General features: G+C 45.9%; 1 protein-coding gene across 4 annotated transcripts in view; it reads left to right on the top strand.

Annotated features, from left to right (window-relative positions):
• The window catches only part of CDH13 (cadherin 13), a 1,005,991-nt gene that overhangs the window by 762,668 nt on the left and 218,234 nt on the right, over positions 1-25,089 (top strand). For all 4 annotated transcript variants that reach the window (XM_079906234.1, XM_079906233.1, XM_079906235.1 and 1 more), the window contains one exon: positions 9,645-9,823. In XM_079906234.1, the coding sequence (XP_079762360.1) occupies positions 9,645-9,823 (179 nt within the window). The remainder of the gene's footprint in view (positions 1-9,644; positions 9,824-25,089) is intronic.

Raw genomic sequence — 25,089 nt, 5'->3', positions numbered from 1 at the left:
GCTCCGGATGCACAGACTCAGCGGCCATGGCTCACGGGCCCAGCCGCTCTGCGGCATGTGGGATCTTCCCGGACCGGGGCACGAACCCATGTCCCCTGCATCGGCAGGCGGACTCTCAACCACTGCACCATCAGGGAAGCCCCCCACACTGTTTTTTAAATTATACAGTATTTTCTAGCTTCTATGTGAAGGTTAATCCACTTACACTCCTTTACCTGTTATCTATTGCTGTATAATGATACACACCAAAACTTAGTGCCTTAAAACAACAGCCATTTAGTTGTTCATTATTTTGCAAGTTGGGATGGGTTCAGTGGGACAGTTCTCTTGCTGGTCCTGCCTGAGGTTGGCCATGGGGCTGCTGTCACGTAGAAGCTCAACTGGAGCTGACTGTTCCAAGATGGCCTCAACTTGCATGTCTCATGGGTATTTAGGGGTGTCAGCCAGGGAGCATCAGTTTCCAGACATGTGGCCCCTCCAGCAGGAGAGCCCAGATATCTTTAGATGGCGGCTGCTTTCCAGGAGGACAAGCTCTTGTGAACAAGTACTTCCAAACCTCTGTTTGTATGTTTCCACGTGTCCCATTGGCCAGAGAATGTCAGACGGCTAAACACACAGTCCAGGTGGAAGGGACAATACAAAGTTATGATTTGCTGGAGGCTACTAATAGGACAGTCTTACCACCTGATAGAAAGATTATCTCTGGATTCAAGATGAGTTAGGTGAGTGGAAATCAATTTGAATATTTGAAAATACCTACCAATTGTGACTAGATGTTTCTACACTTGTCTAAATTAGTGCCCTCTAGCTCTAGGCTAAAGCAACAAAATTTACTTTCTAGAGTAAAACTATTTAATAAAATGTGTTTATTTTCTTCAATCTTTACTTTCTCCTTTTTCAGAGAACATTAGTTGTGACCACATGAAATAGCAAACTCAGAATGATGATGGCTTAAACAAGATGGGCTTTCACCTTTCTTTCATTTATTTCTTGTTCATGTAAACAAAGCCAAAGGGAGGAATTCCAAGCTTTCCTTGAAGCTCCGTGGTCATAAGAGACTCAGGGACTCATATTTTTTCTGTCTTTCTGCTCTACCTTTCTATCACGTGGCTTTTATTTGAAGGGCCACCTCGTGGTCCACAATGGCTGCTGAAGCTATAATAGTCATCACATCTGCATCCCAGGCATCAGGAAGTGAGGAGAGAGGGTGTTACAAAAGCACACACATTCTGGATGAGGTCCCTTTAATGAACCTTCCCAGGAGTCTCACACACTTTACTTCTAATTATATCTCATTGTCTAAACCTTAGTCGGTGACCACAGTAGCTGGCAGAGAAGCTGGGACATCTAGCATCTCACCTAGTCAGCAATGTGGCCAGCTGAAATCAGAGTTATGTTACTAAGGAAGCAAGGAAGAATGGATGCTGGGTAGCAACTCACAGTCTGAGCCACAATCTCTTCAGTAAAGCAGGGTTCAAATCCTGGCTCATGGGGTGACTATATGGCCTTTTCAGTCTTTGTTTCCTCACCCGTACAAAGGGTTTAACAATATGACATACCTCCTGGAGTTACTATAGGATCAAATAAGTTAGCACATGACACATGCATCACATGTTTGTATTGTTGTGTCTCTACTGCCTCCCACTTGGCTGGGGCTGGGGCCACACAGGGGAACTTCCCTGTTCCAAAAGGGAGGTGGAAGGAAGAAGGGTGAACTCTTTATAGTGGATATGCCATTTTCTTACACTGTAATCTATCACCAGAGATTATAGTAACAATATTTAGTTACTGTCTTTGGGGGAAAGAATCGCCTCTACCTACAGCCAAGATCAAAGGTTGAAAACTGGTGAGCCTGGGACTAAGCCTGCCATGATCTGTTTTATTTGGCTTTCTTTGTCCCACTCAGTGATCTTCTGTATTTTACATTTGAACTAGTGTCCAGCATGTAAATATTTTGACAGTTTATATGAAAATCCAAATTCCCACCTTGTCTTGAAAAATCAAAAGGTCTGGCTTCTCCAGACTTGCATTTCAGAAATGCAGCACTTACCCTGAACTAAAAGGTAGCTGCCTCTTTGGCGGACATGTACCCTCTAGTTAGCCACCACCTCTCCCAACTGTATCAAAATCACTTTACTCGTGTAAGTGACCGTGTGGGCACTGGGTGGACATTTGAGCTTCTCACTCCTGCCCCAGCTCTCATGACCCCACTCTGGGAATGGGGCCAGAGAGCCGCACCCTCAGGGCCAACGTGTCTGGGCTACTGTCAGAAGAGAGGCCAAAGGTCATTGGCATCTTCATCAAAACTCACATTATCGAGAACTTTTTAGGTCTAACACACAGCCTGACCACCAAATGAAAAGTGCGAGAGAGTCTTTGTGCTGGTAAATGACAATCCCTAGATAATTGGGGAACAGAGGGTCAGGCCCCCCAAAGGAGAAATGGTGGCAAAGCTGAATCTCCCAGCTTGGCCTTGGCCTTGGATCTAACCTGCTTTCCCCCTTCTCTCCCCACCGAAGTCAGAGTCAGAGCACCTCTTCTGTCTCCTCCGGAGTATCGGGCAGGGCTTTAAGAGTCTCCTCACCCACAGCAGACAGCCCACCTCCTTCCCCCACCCCACCTGCTAGCAGAGTGTTTTGGAGATAAGCAGAAAGAGTTAAAGTGAATTACGAGGAGCAGCTTCTGATTGGACCCCCCCTCAAATGAAGATAAAGCAGGTCTGAAATGCTAATGTAGGTCAATGGGGAAATAAGACATTATTTACGATTCATTCCATGGGTGCCTTTTCAGGAATGCATGCACTGCAGAGTGCGGGCTGCCTCTGGATACCTATCAGATTGGTTTGGTATCTTCTGTCAACTACTCTTTGACAGTTTCCGTATTAATTCCTGTGTACACGGAAACATTGACAAGATCAGAGGAAGATGAATCATGCGTGCATGTGCTCAACAGAAGTTTCTAGACTTATCTAAGGGAAGAGAGGGATTGTTTCCTTATGAGATTTTAATTAATCTCTGCTTCTATAGATCCTGGGTGTGAGTCCCAGAACTAGTATGAGTTGCAGTCCATGTGGTTGGGTCCCATGAGACATTTGGCCCATCACCATCGTCATGGCAATGAGGTCCGCCTGCCGGAAGTGAGTTGCAAATTGCAGCAGTCAATAAAAATATCAATAAAACTTATAAAAAAATTAAAAATTTAAAAAAAATTTTAGTAAAAAACAGTAAATAAAACTTATATCTCACACTTATATTTATCACTGCCTAGGCACTGGACTTTATATTTCTTAATTTATACATTCTCATTGGAGACATTATCACCTCCAAGAGGGAAAAAATTGGTGCTTGGGGAGACATTAAAAACATGAGATATTACAGTGGTTTGTGGTCCTCAAAGGGCCATGATAGATATCTATGGCAGGGGATGACAGGTAGGAAAAAAATATCTAAAAAGACTCTTGGTGTCTTACTAGATATTAGTGATCATGAAAAAATAAAGGTTGAGAAACACTGCATTATTTCATTCAATGCCACAATAGCCGGTTAAGGGAAATGCTCTTTTGTAAGTGAGGAAGTTGAGGCTCCACAAAGTAAAGGAATTTGCCCGAGGATATCCAGATGGTTCCTGGTGTGGCAGGATTTGAAAGCAGACAACCCACATCCTCAGCAGTGCCTCTAACACTGTTCTGCCTGCATTTGTTCACCCGGTTCTCTTCTCGCCATTAACAACTGTTAGGGGAGATCTGGGTTGTGTCCACGTGTGTGGTCAGAAAGCAGTCCCAGACTGGTTGGCCAGTGGGGAGTTGCATGTCCCAGGCCACTAATGTCACAGTGGCAGCGATTTTCATGTTTGTACTCTGACAGTCGTGACCATGAGATATGTCTGTATATGATAGCAGAACTTGGCCTATAGGGTGACACACGTATTCTGGTTTGCCCAGGTCTGTCCTGGAATGCACTCAGCCCTGGGCACACTGGCTGGTTTGTCATCCCACATCTAGAACACTGATTGGGCGTTTGGAATCAGGATGCCCAGAACCCCTTCAACCTGAAGGACTCCAACAGAAATTTAGTTTCAAATCAGTGTCAGTCCGACTAGACATACTCCACGATACTTCTGTGTCCCTCCCACCCAGCTAAACAAGTCAAGGTGCCTAGAGTCTAAGGGCTTTCCTTCTGACACGGAAATAAACACGAAGGAGTGGGTTATGCTGTGCCGGATCTGTGGCCGTGTTCTCTTAAAAGTAACCTCTGAGGCACATCCCTGAGACAGTTTAGTCGCAGAGACAGATGTTTGGGTGGGGCTAGAATGCCCTACCTCCTCTCATAAGTTGGATGCTTTCTGATGACGTGACATTTTGTCACATCTAAGGAGCTCACTTAGTGATGCCTGCCATCTCTGATCATATCGGTTTTTATGTTTTGCATCCCCCTGGAAAGCATACAGTTGCTTCGACTGTGCTATCGAAGTGTATTCACTGCCAAATACAGACATGAATGTCCGTGTTCATGTCTCAATATATTATTCACTTATAAGAATATCATTTTTTAAAAAAGGAGTCTGACACTTTTGATCATGTGAAGGAAATGTTTGGGGATGAAGACAAAGAAATGTCAAGAACAGTAGAATTTTGTCAACTGTGGCACAGAGCGAGCTGTCTTTTGGAGTCTCCCACTCTTGAGGCTGGCTGACCTTACCTGGAGATTGAAAACAGCCCCTGACCTTCAGAGCTGCACTCCACTTCTCAAGGGTGTGACTATGCCTGAAATCACAAGGAAGCGGAACTTCAAACACCGGCTTCAAGGCCATGACACCAGGCGGCACATGTCTTTAATGAGAGAAACACAGCCAAGAGGAAGGGGCTACTGGCCAAGACAAAACTCTCCTAATTGTTTATCAGCCTATCACACTGGCAGCCATGTCCTTCGACAAAAGAAAATGACGGCCTGACTTGGGGCTTTCAACTAGCAGCCTGTAATTCTTTTGCTTTGGAGGGACCACTGCTAGTTCATCCAGTGACAGAGTGATTATCATTTATGTTGACACATGGGAGAATATTGTGATGGGGAAGAAGACAGAAGTGTACTACATGGAGGACCCACACGTGTGTCTATCGTATAATTATCATTTCTCTGCCATCAGGAAGCACACATAAGCACAAGATAAGCACAGATGAGAAGCTGCTGGGCTGATGGACATAAATGAGCCCTTCTTCTCAGAGTCCAGCATGTGGGCGTGGGCAAGGTTAAGGCATAGGGGCCATCCATAGGCCGTGGAACAACTGTCCTGGTGCCTACATGCTGAACATCAGCCCTGGACTTGGAATTGGTGTATGTCTGCTAAACCCAGGTCTAACAAGGACCTCTAGGGGGGGAAAAGAGCTCAGAGGTAGTGGGGGAGCATGCCTGGTTATGAAAAATGTCCAGGCAGTGCTGTCCAATCTTCTCACTAATGAGTTATCCATGACTTCCGGTCACTGTGGAATAAGGCAAAGCTATGGTGAGTTGCAAGAATGCAATTCTACCCAAAGAACATTGACAGAGGACCTATTGAGTGATAGCTACCAAGCTTATAAATATGAATAGAACACAGTCTGTGTCCCCCAAGGGCAAAATTTAGGACCATGTGACCCATCACATAAAGAAGTTCTTAAAATGAAGAGGTTCCATCAACAAAGAAGTTTAGGAAATGCTACAGATGCTGTTTTCTCTTGGAGATTCACAATATGCATTTGCTTCTTAAGGATGCTAGGAAGTTCTCCAAGAGGGAAACCTGCTGAACTGTGCTTTCTGCATATTTCCCAAATGTGTTTCTCTGATGAACCCATGGAACCAGGGTCCCTTGGAAACAATTTAGGAAATGGTGATTTAGGAGGCTTAGCCCGCCAATTGCAGAAACTGGAAGTATGAAAATCATGATCCAGGGCTTCCCTGGTGGTGCAGTGGTTGAGAGTCCGCCTGCTGATGCAGGGGACGCGGGTTCGTGCCCCAGTCCGGGAAGATCCCACATGCCGCAGGGCGGCTGTGCCCGTGAGCCATGGCCGCTGAGCCTGCGCATCCGGAGCCTGTGCTCCGCAACGGGAGAGGGCACAACAGTGAGAGGCCCGTGTACCACAAAAAAAAAAAAAAAAAAGAAAAGAAAATCATGATCCAGCCGCCAGAGGAGGAGTAGGACAAGAACAGGGTGTCGGGCCCATCAGATATACCAGGACTCGGGATAGAGCCTTGATCCTAGAGGAGTACTAGAGTACCGTATGGAGAAGCAGTGGCGGCTCCAGAATGTGTGTGTGAGTGTCTGTGTGTGTGTGTGTGTGTGTGTGCGTGCGTGCGTGCATGCACACGCGTGTGTATGTGTTATCATAGATTTGTGATCTCCACAGTAGAAACCCAAATCTATAAACTAAGACTGTGGACAAGGCGGGAGGGAGAAGGTAAGGCAGGGCAATTCTGAGATGATGGGCACCGGGGCTTCTGCCATAGCAGGTGCCGGTTTCTATGGACAACTTACTTCTGAGCTCCTTCGTCTGAGGTCATTGCCTGCACCGCCATGATAGGCTCAGAACTCAGGACAGAACGGTGATAAAAGGCATCCTCCTCAGAACTCTAACGTACCAGGCACGGCACCAAGTTATTTAATGTATTGTCCCATCAAGTCCTTACAGTGACCATAGAGAAAAGTGTTACTAATGTCCTAACGTTATGAGGGGGCATATGGGGAAACTGAGGTTCAAGGAGGGTTGATTAACTTGCTCAAGTTCACACAGTTAGTTAAGACCTGAACCTAGATGTTACCCCAAGGTCGTTTCCTTCAATGCTGCAAACCTATTTAGATGACTTCAGCAATGCTCATTGTCTACAGAAGTGGGCCTCAGAATTAAATCCAGGTGTGTATTCACAGCAGGGTAAAGACAAAGGCAGGGCTTAAGACCAAGTTCACTTACTCCCTAACAATTCATTAAAATAAAAAACATCTTCTGTGTAACCTTGGGAGTATTCCAGGATAACTTTTTATCATCCCATATTATCAAATCTGCAAAAAATAATACCAAAAAAGACATTATCAATGAATGTCCTGGTGGAAACTAAAAATTCATCACCCTGAGAGGTCTTTTTTTCCTTCCTACGAAGCCATGACAATCACAAACCATGATGGCTTCATTTTTTTATACATTCTTGCCTGTTCGTTTCTGACTTCAATTAAAGGCATATTAAATAGGGCACAAATTCCATCACTCAAGCATTCGTTAGACACTAACAAAGTGCAGGGCACCAGGTCACAGGTCCTTAGCTGAGGACTGTTTCCTGTAGGGCATCCGTGGTGTGGAGGCCTCCTTCCAGGTCTTTGCCCACATGGAGCTCACTTAGCGTGGCCCGGGGTGAGATGTGGGCCTGGAAGTCGCCTTTCATTTCTGACAGAGACCCCCAAGTGGGCCTGTTTTCCTAGACCAGGAAGGCAAACGAGTGTACCCTTGACACTAACGCTGACAGACTGGCAGCGGCTTCCTGGACCACTGGGCAGAGAAAGAACCCTGATTGCACAGTGCAGCTCAGTGAGCAGCAGCACAGGAACCAGATGGCTTGCTGACATGGTCCGAAGGCAGGGGACAAGGCAGTGGGCTGCATGTGCCGAGGATCTATTCCGACACTGTCCCTGAAGCCTGCCCTGGTGCAGTTTCACAAAGAAACAAAGAAGGGCAAAGACACAACACAGAGCAGAAGATGTGTCTGGATACATCTGGTTTAATGGCAACATTGGTGAAATTAAGTGAGACTATTTCACAGATTGATGAGATGAGCTGAGACTATTTAACAGATAGATCTTACTTTAGGATGGTCAGATCCGTTTGCCTGATCATTCGGACCTAATGGCTGATAATCTGATTCTGATTATGGGAAAAAATAAACGGGCTTTGATGGCTTGGGAAGCACTGTTATAAAAGGGAAAGGAATACCGGGATGGTGACTGAACTAGATGAACTCTATGTTTCCTTTAAGCTTGAATATTTTCTGTATATGAGTATTCCTGCTGGGGACGATAGGTCTGCTGGTTCCATCTCTTACCCATTAGCTCACATGTTGTGGGCTCAGAGGATTCAGAATCAGAAGATGGGGCCCTACATTCACAGAAGAGTAAACCACAGTGAAAAATTAGAGTTGGGCACGTCACCCTGAGCCAAATATGGTGGCTCTCGGTTGTCAAGACCAGCAGGTAAATGTGCCAGATTCCACTCTAGACCGTGCTTCTATTGGTGTTTATAATTATGATCCCTTTAAATTAAATTTTAATCACAAAATACTACATGCTCCTTGTAAAAATGATCAAACCATTACAGATCGGCCACCATCTTCCCTCGTCCCTGCATCACCATTAATCCCAGTGCCCTCTCTCCTTTCCCAGGTTTAACCACCAAAGCCAGTGTGAAGTTCACCCTTATAGACCTTCTTCTATCCATTTATGGACATAAACTGTACCTGAAAAATATATGCATAAAGTTTGTGGAATTTTCTGTTTGCAAATAGGTTCATAAAAATGATGTTATACTATGGATAACATTTTCCAACTTGATATCATTCAGTTTTGGAGAGCCTTCTGTGTTAGAGCACATTATCTGTACAACCTTTTCTAAGTGCTGCAGAGTATTTCACAGTGTAGGGATAACATCATTTTAGCAATTCCTCTGTTGTTGAATGGTTAGGTTCTTTCCAAATGTTTCTCGGATCCTCCGTAAACATCCCCGCCAAAACCCCTTGTCGACACGTGCAAGTGTTTCTTGAGGGTAAATGCCAAGAGAGTGAATGCATTTTTTTTTGTACTAGTTGCTATCCAGTTGTCTTCCAAAGCACCTAATGCCAGTCGCCCTTCGTATCAGCTGTGTGTGAGCGAGCCCTGTGTCCGACACCCTTCTCAACCTTGTTATAATCAAATAGTCCCCGTCACTCTCGTCTTTATACCATCTTCGTCTCTAAAGTGTCAGCATTGCGGCTGCGCACAGAGCATGCTCAAGTAACATCCACGCCCATTCCCTGTAACCGGAATTAACTGCAGTACCTTTCCCTTTGAGGCGCCCCTCCTTCCCCTCGCTTACACCTACTCACCCACCTGCACCGGCAACCTTTCCTGAGCCCGTGGTTAGATGAGGCTGTTCTCATCCGTATTCACATCACCCTCTCTCAATGCGCTGTGAATGCTTTATTATTTTCAAACGCTCTCTCTCCTGCTTAGCGCCGACCTGCCGGACCCCAGGGAATGTGACTTTTTGGCACCCCTTTTTCCCGGACACCCAGCCCAGGGCCCCCCACGTGGTAGGCATTCAATAAGAGATTTTAAAGTGAAAGCCATTGTCACAGAGCCACATCCACAATGAAATGAAAGCCCGTGGAAATAAACAGCGTATCAGGAGAAGGAAAAATTAAGCTGTCAATCTGCTGAACAGGAAAGATTTCTTTATTTCAGGTCTTTTAACGTGATGGAGGAGAGAGGGAGGGCGGAAGGAAAGCTAAAACCTAACAGAGCCAGGGAAGGGTTTTGCTTTTTTAATTTGGAAAGTGATTGACGCATCACTCCACTGCCATTGCCCAGGTGCGGGGAGGGGCTCTGCCCATCGCTGTCCCCCAAGTGACCATCCCCTGCTCCTGCCCCCTCAGGAACCACGGTGATGCGGATGACAGCCTTTGACGCGGACGACCCGGCCACGGATAATGCCCTCCTGCGGTATAATATCCGTCAGCAGACGCCTGACAGGCCCTCTCCCAACATGTTCTACATCGATCCTGAGAAAGGAGACATTGTCACCGTCGTGTCACCTGCACTGCTGGACCGGGAGGTGAGCTGCAAAGCACACAACTTCTTTTTCATGAGAATTGAACATGGCTTTCACATGAGGGAAGATGTGCGGCTTCCGTCAGCGGCACTTTATGTAGCAGCGGAAATGAGATATTTACACATGGTTGGATTGGGGAGAATCTGTCAAGGGTGATGGGATGTTACGTGACCCCAGAAAACACACACTGGAAAAGCCATGTCCTTTGCGTTTATTTGCATTCATTCAACTCGATGCCTGTTTCCTCACTGACCACTTACTCTTTTTTTTTTTTTTTTAATTTTTATTGGAGTATAGTTGATTTAGTTTCAGGTGCACAGCAAAGTGAATCAGTCATACATGTACATGTTTCCACTCTTTTTCAGATTCCTTTCCCATATAGGTCGTTGCAGAGTACTGAGTAGAGTTCCCTGTGCTGTACAGCAGGTCCTTATTAGTTATCTATTTTATATATAGTGGTGTGTATGTGTCACTCCCAATCTCCCAATGTATCCCTCCCCCCTGCCCTTACCCCCTGGGAACCGTACATCACCGACCACTTACTCTTGAGGCCCCAGCGACTGTGGGCTCTGCCTGCCTCACCTGTCTGCCAGGAGGGTGGGGGAGGGAGGGGGGAAGGAAAGGGGAGGGAAGTGACTGTCCCAGATCACTGACACTGTCCTCCTTGTCACAGAGTCAGGTAGCTTTGACTTACTTCTTTCTCAAACCTTCTGCTGCCTGTGCCAGTGTTTCCGCCCGAGCCTTTCTCTCCCCTCAGTCTCTGCTCTTGTCCTGCAAGGCGATCTCTATGGAACCTCACCCATCTTCCAGGTCACGTGTCACAGACAGGTGCCCCGTGGACCTCAGTCAGTCCACATGCCTGCTCTTTGGTTTGGCCCAGGGTGTTTTAAAGTTTCATATTAGTCGCCATATCCAAATATTTTGATTTCATATTTTTTTAAATTCCAATTTCCAGCCTTTCTGAAAATCAGAAATTCTGGAAATCGGGGTCCCAGTGTGGACATGTGGACGATGGGTCGGACCACTTGTGACAGTCAGGTGGAGCTGGTAGCAGCTGTCGCACTTAGGGGGGCATGTGTTCCTGGCCCACTTACATCCCCCTACATTTGTCTGGTGGCCCTGGCCTATTTCCCAAGTCCCAGGACTACCCTGTCATCCTCCACAGGCTACCTTCCAGAGGAGAGCCTCTTGGCCCTTCACACAGCATGTCAACCCACTTGAGGATTCTCTGCCTCCGTCACCCCCCCAGATCTGCCCCCATCCTGGGATCCCTTGTTCCCAGCAGGGCATCGTTCCATGGACGTGCCCCCTGGCAGTCACCCTTGACCTTCTGCAAGCACCATCTGCCGCAGGACGAGGGCTGGGTTTCCCTCACAGTCCTGTGCATTTTCCCCTCTGTGTCTTTGATTTAAAAACTCCTTGGGTGAGAAATGCCTTCTCCCCTCCTTTCTGTTTTCCTCGCTGTAGCTCTTCACAAGCTTCTGGGTTAGATGCGCCCCATCTAGGAAGCGGTGCTCCACCGCTGAGTCTTCCACAGCCTTCTTCCTCCTCCACTCTGACTGCTCTGAGCTGCAGCCCTCACATGGCATTTGTCACATGCTCCTTTACACTGTCATCTGTCTCTTTAAAGAATATCCCCTTCTGTCAGACTTCCCTGGCGGTCCAGCGGTTAAGACTTTCCCTTCCAATGCAGGGGATGCAGGTTCCAACCCTGGTCACAGAACTAAGATCCCACGTGCCGTGTGCCCCGCCCCCCGCAAAAAAAAAAAAAAAAAAAAAACACAAGAATATCCCCTTCCTCTTGGTCTAGACCTGATGCAGTAACCGCTAGTCACATGTGGTTATTTAAATTTTAATTCACATCCTTGAAATTAAAATGTAAAAATCAATTTCTTGGTCAGACCAGCCACATCTCAACTGCTCAGGAGCCCTGTGTGGCTAGTGGCCACCGTACTGGCCGAGACAGAGACTGTCACCACCATCACAGAAAGTGCTAGTGGGCACCGCTGGCCTAGACAGTAAATTTCTTGAAAACAGATGTGATCGTCTGCATGTTTGTTTGCCCACTACCTACCACAATTTCAGCACTCCTAATTATAGGTTTCTTGGCATATTGGCAAGAATGAATTGGAGATGACACTAAGATTTTACATGTGAAAAGTGGGAAACAGTAGCTGAAAATGGGGAATTATTGGAAAGAGAGGAAGAGATTGAAATTTGCATTGAAACTCTGCTTGTCACTTGGAAAATGTAATCGTTTCTCGTTAAAAATAGGAAGCAGAAAAAAGAACATTTTAAGTCCATTTCCTCCATTTTGTCTCTCATTCTCTTTCCAAACCTCCCTATTTTTATGACTGCCTGACTGACGTATTATCTTCTTCAGAGGCAAGTAAGAACTTTCCATTTCTCCCTTTATTCCCCTCCCAGCACGCATGTGCGAGAACACACACACGCACACACACCAGCTTTCCCATAACCTCTAGTTCTCCTGAAGGCACTTGCAAATTCTTCCTACAAGAGAAAGGTGATTTCTCCATCTCAGCTTCTCTTTTTACTGGTAGAAAATGCATTGTAAGTCTCTATTTATAAACCAAAATGATAATATAGTAGATCATTCCATTTTTAAGGTTTATTTGGGGGACAAATGTGTCTCAAGTTCATGTTCTTGTCGTTTGGGTTTTTGTTAAGTAGCAATAAGTATATTACTATGGGAGTTAAATTAATAAGCCTTTTCAGCTACAATACATAAACAGCTCCATAAAGGAAAAAAAGATCAACGCAATTTAACCAAAATTGGAAAATCAATGAAAATGAATGAAAAGTGACATGTTTCTGTGAGGGTTTCCAGAGTTCAGTGTTGACCCAGGCAACATGGCTACAATCTGAAGGAAAGAAATGTCCCTGGATTCAGGCAAGCCTTGTCTGTTTACTAGTGCTGTGCTAAGATTCTCTTGGGCAAGTTTGCTGAAAAGGTAAAACGTGACTTCAAGTTGCTTATCTTTAAAGGGCCAGAACTTGCGCGTCAGACTTCCCATGAGTATGTTCCAGTTTGCAGTGTTTTCATCTCACTGTACCTTTCCCAGGGTTCATGTCCATATGACAAGTTCCCGCAGTGGGATTATGGAATTGTTTGTTACTATTTCTGGAGACCTTCTGAGAAGGCATCCTGTGTTAGGTGTGGTTTCAGAAGTCTACCTCTGGATCATCTGGGCAGAACACTTAAAACAGATTTATGCACCATTCATTTTTAAGAAAATATTCCATTGGGACCCCTACAAACTTTGATATGATTTAAACCATTGTTAAGTGTGGTTACCATGTATTCACTGACAGTAACTCAAATGGTGTGTTTGCGCGTTGAATGGGTGTTAACAAATAGGATGGGACTCCTCCTAGAGCTGAGGGGCCCCTGAGATTTCGCAAATGGTTTGCTCCTGTCTGGCCCCCGCCTTGTGGGAGTGGAGGTTCCGGAAGTTCAAGCGTTGACCTGAGCTCGATTGATGTAAAGTTTTCACTTTGATTTTCCATCTAGTACGTTCCCAAAGAGGACCCCGACAGGACCCCAAGAGGGAGGTGACAGAAGACCTCAGGGAGGTGGGAAGGCACTGTTTCTTTTGAACCTGCCCGTCCACCTTTCCTGCCTGTCACACAGTCACTCTGTACTAAAGCTTGTCATGGAGGACAGGCAAGGACGCCAGTCAGTGCTGTTTAATGCTGCCATTTTGGTCGCTGCCCTTTCTTCTTCCCAGGACGTCCTGAGCGGGGCCAGGGGAGACAGGTGCCTTCACTGCGCTGCCCCTTCCCGCGCTCTGAGGAGGAGAGGACTGTGTCAGTGTGTCCTCCCTGCATGGTCCCAGTCCTTAGCTCAGGAACATCTTTGCTGCAAGGTGAAGGGAAGGAAGGATGTCGGGGAGAGAGAGAGGCAGGCAGCGCGAAACGTATGGCCCCTCTGTGTGCTCAGGCCGCTATCTGGCCAGGTGACCTCCTTTCATTGCCCAGGGTGTCGTTGCAGCCTCTAGACCCAATTGCAGTGCAGAGCCGGGAGCAAGACCGCCCATCTCTCACCCACCCTGGGCAATGGGAACATGCTAGAAGGCAGCTCATCCACTTCATCTTCTGAGGACCCATAACTATAACTGACCCCCTCCTCTCCCTCCTAACTACGATCAGCCTCTGCCTTGGCTCCAATTCTGTGGGCCACCAGCGTTGCCCAGCAGATGCTGTCTGTCCAGTGGGCATCTCCCTGAGATGTTCCGCCTCCACTGAGCCGTGACCTTGGGGAGAACACCAGGCCAGGTGGAAAATGATATGGTCGGTGGAAGGGACAGTTGGTCAGTCCCTGCTTTCCAGTCTGTCCAAGGTTAACTACATTGTGGCTTCCCCCAAAGCGGGTGCATTTGCAGGCGCCGTGATTCAGGAGTCCTCTGGGGCAGCACAGTTGACTGCGGGCCTCCTTTGGATAGTGGACCACCTGGGAATGTGTAGCCTGGAAAAGGGGGGCTCAGAGGGAACAGGAGGGCTGTCTTCCTGTTTAAGGAGGGCTGGTCTTTGGAAAGAGAGAGTGGATTTGTTCTGCTTACTCCCCTAGAGGGGAAGAGTAGCATCAACTAGGACACTGGTTCTCAAACTTTGCTGAGGAGCTTTAGAAACCTCAGTGCTGCAAACAAAGCTGGATCCGTAAAATCAGTCTCAGGGGGTGTGGGGGGGCGGGGGGTAGAACACAGGCATCAGTAGTTGAAAGAAGAACCCAGGTGATTCAAATGTGCTGTGAATTGCATGGTCTTCCTGCCTTTGGAGAGCATGTTTCAGTGTTCCTACTGACTTAGGAGGTGGGATCTGGGGAAAGAATCCTGGCCCCATCATTTATCTGGCTTTTGACCTAGGTGAGTGTATTCGTCTCCTAGGACTGCTGTTATGAAGTACCACAGCTGGGTGGCTTAAAACAACAGAATTTTATCCTCTCACAGCTCTGAAGGTCAGAAGTCTGAAATCAAGGTGTCAGGGGGGCCAGGCTCCTTTGGAAGGTTCTAGGGGAGAATCCTTCCTTGCCTCTTCTAGCTTCTGGTAGTTGTCAGCAGTTCTTGGCGTTGCTTGTTTTGTAGACACATCACTCCAGTCTCCAGCTCCATCTTCACATGTCCTTCTTCTGGAGCAGTGTATTTTCATGTTGTCTTCCCTCTGTGCATGCCTGTGTCTTCCTATAAGACACCAGTCATACTGGATTAGGACCCGCCCTAAAGACCTCATCGTTGCTCGATTACATCTGCAAAGACCCTGTTTCCAAATAAGGTCACATACACAGGTACTTGGGGTTAGGACTTCAACATATCTTTTGCGGGGACACTCTTCAACCCATAGCAGTGGGTTATTGGACCTCTCTGTGCCTTGGTTTTCACCTATAAAATGGGAATAGCAGCACCTACCTCAAGTGGGTTGTTGGTGAGGATCAGATGTGTCAAAATATGTAAAGTACATTGTCTATTCTAAATAAACACAAGCTATCATCATTATCATTATTGATTTAGTAGTAAATTTTAAGAGTGGTTAGTCAGTTCCCTGTTGTAGGATATAGTCAAACACAGACTGCCCTTTGTAGGACATAACAGAAGGGATTCAGTTAACTAGTAAAGGTTATATCTTTAATGTCTTTTCCAACTTTGAGACTATAGTTCTTAAAGAAAACATTTATTGAATGCCTTTGGTGTGCGATTTGTTCTGTAGGATGCCGCCTGGGAGTGCCAGTTCCCCACCTGGCCAGCTGTGTAACATTGGGCAAATCATTTACCTTCTCTGAGCCCATTTCCTCATCAGTAATCACTGGTAATGACATCTGCACTACCAACTGTATCGCCTTTTCGAGATGTGCACAACCCCCTCTCCTTCTGCAGATAGCAAAGCGTTGTACAGTCATTACCATTTGTCACACTCCCTATGACTGCTGATAACTCGGGCTCCAGTTCCCATCAGATGCTGCTGAGAGCTTTACGTACTGTTTCTACCCACATGTCACAGACAGAAGAAGAGTCTCCCCAGATGGTGCAGGGTATGTTCACTTTATTCTGTGAGTCATGACTCTTCATTTTTGCCAATGCTGGGCTGGGTTTTACTGCAGTTCCTTGGATTCACAGCTGAGTCGTGAGAGCAGCTGCAGTGACCATGTATTGCCCTTGCCTTATCATAAGTTCGATGTTAATAGACATCAAGTTTGACTTGGAAACTTGGTGTATTTTCCATTACGAGCTCTTCTGTTCACTTTTTCTGAAACCATTCCAGAACATACCCTTTCTAAAGAAAGAGATCTTGGATCTCTGTCCCATCTCTGTATTCCCATTGCCAAACATAGTGCCAGGTAAATAAGACACTTGGTAAAGATTTGTTGGATGGATGGACGGATGGATGGATGGATGGATGGATGGATGAAGGGCTGGATGGAGGGGTGGATGGATAAAGAGATGGTTGGAGGGGGAGGGATGGAAGAAGGGATGGACAGAGGGATGGGTGGATGGAGGGATAGATGGATGAACAGATAGACGGAGGGACGGATAAAGACATGAATGGAGGGATGGATGGCTTATGTTCCTTCAGTTTGTATCTATGAGTACATAGTTAACAGACTGTCTCAGAACTTACTGCAAGATCCACATCCTAGCATGGGTATATAGACAAAAGAAATGATTTTATTTTAGTTGAGAGCTTACTCTTGCCCTCGTGTAATCATCCAGCAATCTAATTTATTCACCTTATACGTACCCTGTGTGAGGAACTGCACTAGCCTCTAAGAATACCTTGGTGAACAGGGTGGTCACAAGGATCTGGGCCTCTTGCTTAAATGGGGAAATGTTTGGACAAAATAAGGACCATATCCTACTAAACGAAATCGGGTTCACTGGGGGCACTGTTTTATTCTTTTGTATAACCATACTCAGCCCCTCATTCTGATAGCTCTGTCTATGTTTTTAAACTATGTCTGGCTGCACTACAAAGTAAAATCAGATAGAGGTCCCTAACATTTGATAAATGGTTTATTTAGTCGATCATCTTGGCTGCTAGACTGAAATTCATCAGCTGAAATCTGCCAGCTTTTCTGAACATAGCCAGAGCAATTTGCAACTAATCAAAGTAGCTAATGGTCAGTTTGGAGGGTTTGTTTTCTTTTTCTTGCTTGCTTTTTTCTTGCAAATGCAAACAGTCTCCAAATGAGGCCCTTAAAATGCAGTGTTAACATTTCCATTGTAAAAGTATCATTAGTCTTTTTAAGGAGTTTGAGCTGAGCACTTCTCTTTGTTTGAATTCTCCTTTATCTTTTTTTTTTAACATCTTTATTGGAGTGTAATTGTTTTACAATGTTGTGGTGGGAATCATATACTAGGCATCGTGGCCTCTGCCAATATTGCTAGGGTCACAGGCAACATATTTAAACTGTCAGGAAAGAATGTTTTTAAGGGTGTATTAAGGTAAATCTTGTCAAAACTTCCCCACTTGAAATGATAAGCATTCTCATTGCTTCAAGCCACATGGCCATGGCAGTGGCTTTCCTTGTCAGGTACATGTGCTGCTTACCTTTCCTTTCATCGGTTCCAGCAGGCAGCTTAATAGATATAGTGTGGTGTGTGTTTCTGTGTTTTTAAGACAGCCATGGGAAATGAAATTTTTTTTGACCTTTGCAAAGAACAGCTGTAGAAATGACTGTTGAAATTCAATGAACAGCATCTCTATTTATGGACCTCAAAAGTAGGAACCAAGATTAAATTCCTTTAGATATTTGCTCCCCTGTGTCTTACAAACTGTTTTGCAGACTTCTTTTACTCCATGGAAGACTTCTTGGGTTCTAATTCTTGTATTCTGTCTCCTTGAGCTCTGGATTTCTGGGATGGGGAAGGATGGAAAACTCCATTCTTACCTCTTCTTGGTGTTCGATTATCTAATACACGGGATAGTGTATGTTGTACTTCCACTGGACATCTATGGTGTGAACAATTACAGCATCGATTTTTTCAGCCAGGCATTAAGTCAGGGCCATAACCCTCATAGGGCCACCATAGGACCACCATAGGACCACCATAGGACCACCTACCCATTTTCCACAGGGGCAGCCAAGTTCCCGAGGGCTGACGTGACCTTCCTGATTCACATGCTGGAAATCCATGTGAGAATTGGACTTGACCCCCAAACTTCTGCTTTGTCTACTCCCCGCAGGCTGCTGAGAGAATAGCACAGACCATATTGAGGGGAAAATCTGGATGCCTAAAGGACAACCTTATAGTTTATAAAACTTCTTCAGGAATTTCTTCGTTCTTTGCTCTGAGCCTCTTCACACGTTTGAAAAGTTTTACTCGGTTTCCCTCAGTTCTCCAATTAGAAAGGCCGTGGGGTGTAACGGCTCAGAACACAGGCCTGGGAATTTTAGAGCCCTGAGGAGGAATCCTGGCTCTGTATCTTGTTAACTGTGTGACCTTGGACAAGTCACTTCACCTCTCTGAGCTTCAGTTTCTTCACCTCTAAAATGGTGCTTATAACGTGACCTATAGGGTAGACAGAATATGCCCCTCAAGACGTCCTCATCCTAATCCCCAGAGCCTGTGGGTGTGTTAGGTTACAGGGCAAAAGGAACTTCACAGATGTGATTAAGTTAAGAATACTGAGATGCAGAGATTATCCTGGGTTTTCTATTTGGACCTGATATAATCACAAGTGTCCCTATAGGGGGGGAAGTAGGAAGGTCAGAGTCAGAGAGAGAGAGATTTAAAGATGCTGTGCTACTGGCTTTGAAGATAGAGGAAGGGGTCACCATCCAAGAGATGTAGGCAGCTTCCAGAAACCGGAATAGACAAGGAAACAAGTTCAGAGAACTTCCAGAAGGAACGCAGCCCTGCCAACACCTTGATGTTACCCGGTGAGACCCACTTTGGATTTCTGATCTCCAGAACTATAAGATAATAAACCCATTTTGTCTTCAAGTCACTAAGTTATGCAAGATGTTACAGCAGCCATAGGAAACTGATGCAACCTGCTTTGCATGGTTTGGAAGAGCGAAGGTGATGACGTGTGAAGTACATCAGCTTTGGCACGTAGAAAGCTCTCAACCAATAGTAGCCATTGTTACCAGTAATAAAATAATGATGAGACTTGAGGATGACCAGATGTGTTCTATCCAGGGGTGAAGTCTGCTTGGCCAGACCGTTATCAGGCCTATCAGTTAATAGCTCGGGGCCTGTCTGGAAGGTTGAGTGTCTGCCATCCAACCCAAGCAGCCCACTTGAGTCAGTGCAGGGAAATACCAGTGTTGCCTGCAGGAGGTGGCTTCCATTAGCTCTCACTAAGGGCACAGGAGAACCTGTTGCTTCTGCTTTACTTCTGTGCCTTACAGAGTCTGCACCGGAGTGTGGATTTTGCATCCTCTGGAGAGCTGTAATCACAGGTGCTGGATATATGTTATGAGACCAGCCACATCCTCATTAATTAGGCAAAGGGTAGAAGGTGAGGGCTTTCTTCATTCAGGCAAATGCTATAGTGTTGGGGTGCTAGGAGTCCATGAACAATGCCCTTCCTTCTTTCTCCTCCCAAATTAGAACCCCCCAAGGAACAAGACACAGGACAACTGGAGACCAAGCCGTAGGCTCAGTTACCAATGAAACTGATCGACAAGGAGAGCCATGAGTCTGTGGCCAAGGAAACTTGCTGATACTTTATGCTTGAATTAGAGACTTGGCCCCCCTGAGTCACAGGCAGAGTGGGACAACCAGAGGCTATACCCACCTGCGTGGAGCCCACCCGAGGAATCCTCTCCCAGGCAGAGAGGCAAAGCCTGGGGCAGAGAGAGATGGCGGGGAGGAAGAAAGAGAGACACAGAGGGAGAGCCAGCTGGGGAGATGCCACTCTCACAGCCCAGTATCTCCATCCACTTCCCTGGGGTGGAGTGAGGGCAGGAGGATGCAGCAGGACAGCCTTGGCCCATAAGCTGCCTTCGTGCAAGATAGGAAGAGGGACCTGTTCCTCTCAATGGACGCAGGGCATGGGGGGGTGCCCAGAGTGTCCACCAGCTCAAGTCCTTCCACAGAGAAACCAGAGGATGGAAAAATGAAGCATGGCCCTTGGTTCTTCTCTTCCAAGGGCTCTCTGGGCGGGAGGATTTTAGAGGGGTTTCTTGAACCCAGCACAGAGCAGATTTCCTGTTAAAGAGACAGAAAAGGGTGGACACCATCAAAAAGCACTCAGCATACCGAATGTCCCCACAGGCAGAGGGGGACAGTGAAGGCTTTGCTGGCCACTTCTTTTTCTGTGCAGGGTAGAAAATGGAGCGGGACGTTTATGACCTGGACTCGGCGTTTTCCGCTCTGGCAAGATGGGAGCCAGCCCTGGAGCTGGGTCCACCCTGAGTAACTGGCTGGTGTGGCTTCGGGCCAGATATAACAGCTTCATCCTCTCCACCAGACACCCAGCCAGAGCTCAGTACGACAGCAGCTGGTGTTAGAGCAGATAACGAGATTACCTGGCCTCCCAGGGTGACCAGCGCAGCTGCTTCAAAGAATGTCCTTCTTAAATAACATTTGTTTATAGTGGTTTTTTTAAAATAGGGAATATATTCATACAAGCCAGCAGTTAGTGTCCTGCCAAATAAGGCCCATGGTGACATGTGAATGTAGTTATTATAAAGAAAAATCAGCCTCAAATAAGGCATCAAAATTTCCAACTTTAAAATCTCCCTTCTCTGTAAAAAATCCCTGTAATTTTTCCTAGAGGCAGGGCCCTAATGTGAGGTCTGTGGATAGAATCTAGGAGGGTGCATGAACGTGAATGAGAAAATACTTCATATTTATTTTCATTAACTACTAGCTACAATTTGTACCTTTTTCCTTTGGGAGTGTAGGTAAGCCAGTACAGTGCTGGCTGTTTCGGCAACTCTTGATAACCAAAGTCACAGATATTTTCATATCCCATCACAGTGGATGGAGATATATCCAAAAAATTTCCCCTGCAATTTTTCTTTACTTCTTTGAAATTAATGTAATAATTAGATTTAACACTCAATCTTGTTACTGATGAGTTGATAAAGAAGCACATGTACCATCAAGTTATTTTCCTTATATTTTGATAACTGTGTTTAAATATAATTGTCTTCCTTTGTTATCCTATGCATTTATTTTATGTGTTTAAAAACATATTCTGAGAAGTGTCCACAAGCTTCATAAGGACCCTGAAGGTGTCCATGGCACAAAATGTCTAAGACTCCAGCTTGGAGGAACTGAGTGGAAGCTACATCTCCCTTGTTTAACGCTCCCTCTTCCCTCTGGGAGAGCCCACGTGTGTTGGGTTCATTCTCCTGCCCTCCATCTCACTAAACAGAGACATTCTTGATGGCCACTCTGTGCCTTCCTTGTGACTGGCTGTCACAGAGCTCAAGCATAATGGGTCCCTAGGGATGCTTTGTTAAGTGACCTATCAGTGATTCTCTGAATTCATAGAAAAGGAAACTTATCAGATTGTAAATTTTAAACCTTGGGCTTGTGTGGCCCCCAAATGAATCCATTGATTCAGTCCAACAGTTGGTTCTAGGGAAGGAATAACATCCTGGATGTTAGTTTGGCGTGGTACTTTGCTTGGTTGGCAGATCTTGTAGCCAAGGAGAGAGGTAGCCGTGGTCTACACAGTTAAAGGTGAAATATAGCTTTAAGTTCACATGCCCACTCTGAAGGCTATCAGTGGCTTTCTGGAGTGCTGTGTTGGGAAGGATTCTGAGTCCCATTTGGTTTCTCCAGTAGTTGATTAGTAATGTCTTCCCTGAGAGAGGAAGGTAGGAGTGGGGACGCTCTTGCCATGTCATTTGTCATCTGTGACGTGGACGGATAGAAGAGGAAAACATGGGATTATTGAATCTTTGATCGAGGTGGTCAGTGTTTATTGAGTTCCTCTCCTCTCCAGCAAACTCTCCAGCATACTGGCATGACAGAAATAAATAAGTCATAGATACAGACTTTGAGATGCTCGGCCAAATTCGTGTCTCAAATACAACGAGAGTTATGATACAGTACCTACCTGCTTACTGCTACAGCACAGGGCCATGCCAAGAGCAAGGAAGAAGGAATTCTATGACCGCTTGAAGAAGATGAGAGCTATCCTGCTGGATAGCTCCCAGTATTCACCTCCCCCAGTATTCAAATTTTGATCATCCAAACAACATCTTCCAGACTACTGCCTTCTACATTCAGAAGCAGCACAATGATTCTCTGTCTGAGCATGGGTGCCGAGAGGATCTGACAACAACAGTGCCTCCAGAAAAGAGAAATACTACTTCAGCGAGATGATAGTATCTAGAAAAATGCTGTCTGTACCAGGGACCTGCTTGGCTGTTGGCCCTACTTGGTTCTAAATAACAGATCAAGGGAAAACCTTTAGCCACCAGCCTTCCATTTATCAATCTTATGGGTTTGTCTGTAGTGGAGGGGGGCCAGGATGTAGAGACATGGCGGGGAAGGGAAAGAAGAAAGGAGAGGGTGAGCATAGTCACCCAACTGCGGCACCATCTCTGTCTTCGCCTCTTACTCTCATGCTAAGAGGAGAAAACATGATTCCCTGATCCCAACCTCTGACCTTAGACTTGAACTTGGTTGTCCCTGTCTCTGGGGAAATTTAAGTCAAATACATTTGAAGCCAATGGTATTTTCAAAGCAGTCTTCATTAGAAAGACTAAGTCCTTTAAAGGGGTTTAGAAGCAGTATTAACTAGTTCATACTCTTAATCCCATTCTTAACAGTAGAATAGTGATATTTGGTTGCTTCTTTGGAAGCGAATTAGAGAACAAAAAAAAAAAAAAAAGTTTTTCCAAAGACAACTGGAATGCTTAACTGAGCTAGACTGTTGGTATCTAAAGCCACCCTGCCTCTTGGCATAGCTCTCTGAATTGCCTAATCCTGTTTAATGTTGCATACTCAAACATCCTTGTTTTTAAATAAAAATTGACCAAGAGTCTTATCACTTAATTTAAAAATAACTTTTGCTTAGTAAATGTAGAGTCTTCTGAATCAGAGCAATAATTTCCTTCTAGTGTCCCTGGTTCAACAACTTACTCACTGGGGCTCTGAAGGGGAGAGTGAGGAGATGGAATGGAAAATTGGGGATAAACCGTGCATCCCCCACCCCTGCTAATGCAATATGGTGGTGGCATCGACCCTCTGACTCTTGGGTTAGATAACGTGGCAGTGCCCTACGCTCACCACTCCCAATGGGCTGTCATCCCTGCAGCTGTCAGCCTGGAGACTTCCTCTTCCCATGGGAGTGTGCTCAGTCTTCTGGGGGAGTTCATGCTCAAGGAGCAGCCACCAACCCTTGAGAGACAAGAGTTATGGATGATAAATATCCCCTCCTCACCCTTTGAGTAGGACAGCTCTGAGACGTGTTCTACCCAGTCTCCTGATAACCCCGCAGGATTGAACCCCAACTGCCCACAGTGATAACCTGCTCAATACCGTCCCATATATTGGGTTTTTTCTCATTTTCTGTCTCACTTCTCCTATTCACTCACTTGTGCTTCTTGGGATCACCTCCTGAATAAGCTGTTTGCACCCAAATCTTTGTCTTAGGGTCTGCTTCTGGGAGAACAAAATGAAATCAGAGAGCCAGCTAGATCCATCCTTCCCTTCTGATCTCTATATTTAAGATGTCATGCAACAGATACAGGTGCCATGTAGGACTGAGGTGTGTCGACTGAAGAAAAACGCACAACCTAAAAGTTGAGAGTTAATGTTTTATTTGGCAGACATTCTTAGGACTTCAAGCCTGGGAGACAGGACTCTCAGATAGCTCTGAGGGACTGCTCTGAAGAGGTGGGGCGGGGTGGGGGGAGCCAGGATATACAGGAGTTTTTGCAGCAAAGACCAGGTAGTCAGAACATCAAAAGATTATTGTTAATTAAAGAAAACCAGACATCTCAAGTTAATAAAATTAGTGCTTTTCTATGTATGGGAAGATGCAGAGTCTGGGCTCATTGAAATCATTCCTTTGATTCGCACCTCAGCTATCTGGACCAGTATCCTCCGTGTTCTCATCCTGAGTCTCCTCAGGGTGCATTGTCTTGTCGGGGTGGCTGCAGCAGTTGACTGCTAGATGGCTGGCATCCTGTTTCCATCCCAAGTTCCTGCAGGGCTCACCTTCGGGGGGCGGCTGTAATGTGGTGGCTTGATGGCTGCAACATCCTTTGTTTACTGATATGGCAGGCAGCAGTCCTGGTTCACAGGTATGAAGACCCTACTTATGTGTGCGCATTTGTACTTTGCTATGCTGCTAATGGGTGCATGGAGTTACGGGCTATGCAAAAGTGTGTATATGTGAACATAGCTGTGTGCACAGGTGGGTGTACACTTGTCTGTGTGGGATGTGTGTAGCGTGCACACACCGCAAAAGCCCTCTGTCCTCCCTTCTGTGACCCCTACTGGAAGCTGAGATTCCAGAACCCCTCCACGCAACCCTCTTCTCCTCCACCCCTCAGGGCCTTCCTTCTCCGAAGGCCTTCACCCTCCTAGCCTGGGGTTTCAAAGATGTGAGAGCTGATGCCCACCTGCAAGGTGCTCACACAGTGTAGCAGGGAGACAGGCGTGGAGATGATTGTTTATAGCACAGTGATACGCAGGACCAGGGACATGCATGGCCAGAGAAGTAGCTTTGTCTCAGAGGACTGGGGAAGATGGCCACGAATGGGATGACTTGATCTGGGGGTTCAGAGCAGCGATCTGCACACTTTATCTATGGGAGGCAACATGGTAAATATTTTAGGTTTTCTGGGCAATATGGTCTCTGTTGCAATTACTCAACTTTGCCGTTGTAGCACAAAAGTAGCTACAGACAGCACAGCATAAACAGATGAGCATGGCTGTGTTCCAGTAAAACTTTATTGACAAAAGCAAGCGGTGTGCCACATTTGGCCCATGGGCCATAGTTTGCTGACTCCTGACTTAGACAGTAAGAAGGTTTCTGCGAAGAGAGGGAGGAAGACTGTTACTGGCAGAGGGAAGAAAACATAAAGGCAAAGAGTAAGACATCAGAGGAAATGAAACAAGTTATCAAAGAGTCCTTATTTGACAATAAAGAGTCATACTAATAATAGAACTAACTTTTATTGAAGATTCAGTATGAGCCAGTCATTGGGCTGAATACTTTCCATGAATTCTCATTTCATTCTTACACTCTCTGAGTTTGGGGGACTGTTATTTTCTTCATGATACACATGAGGATGCTAAGCTCGAAGGTTGGTAACTTCCCCAGGATCACGCAGCTGG

Source organism: Stenella coeruleoalba (genome assembly GCF_951394435.1).
Source record: "Stenella coeruleoalba genome assembly, chromosome: 20".
NCBI classification, from domain to species: domain Eukaryota; kingdom Metazoa; phylum Chordata; class Mammalia; order Artiodactyla; family Delphinidae; genus Stenella; species Stenella coeruleoalba.
This window is presented reverse-complemented; position numbering and strand designations above follow the sequence as displayed.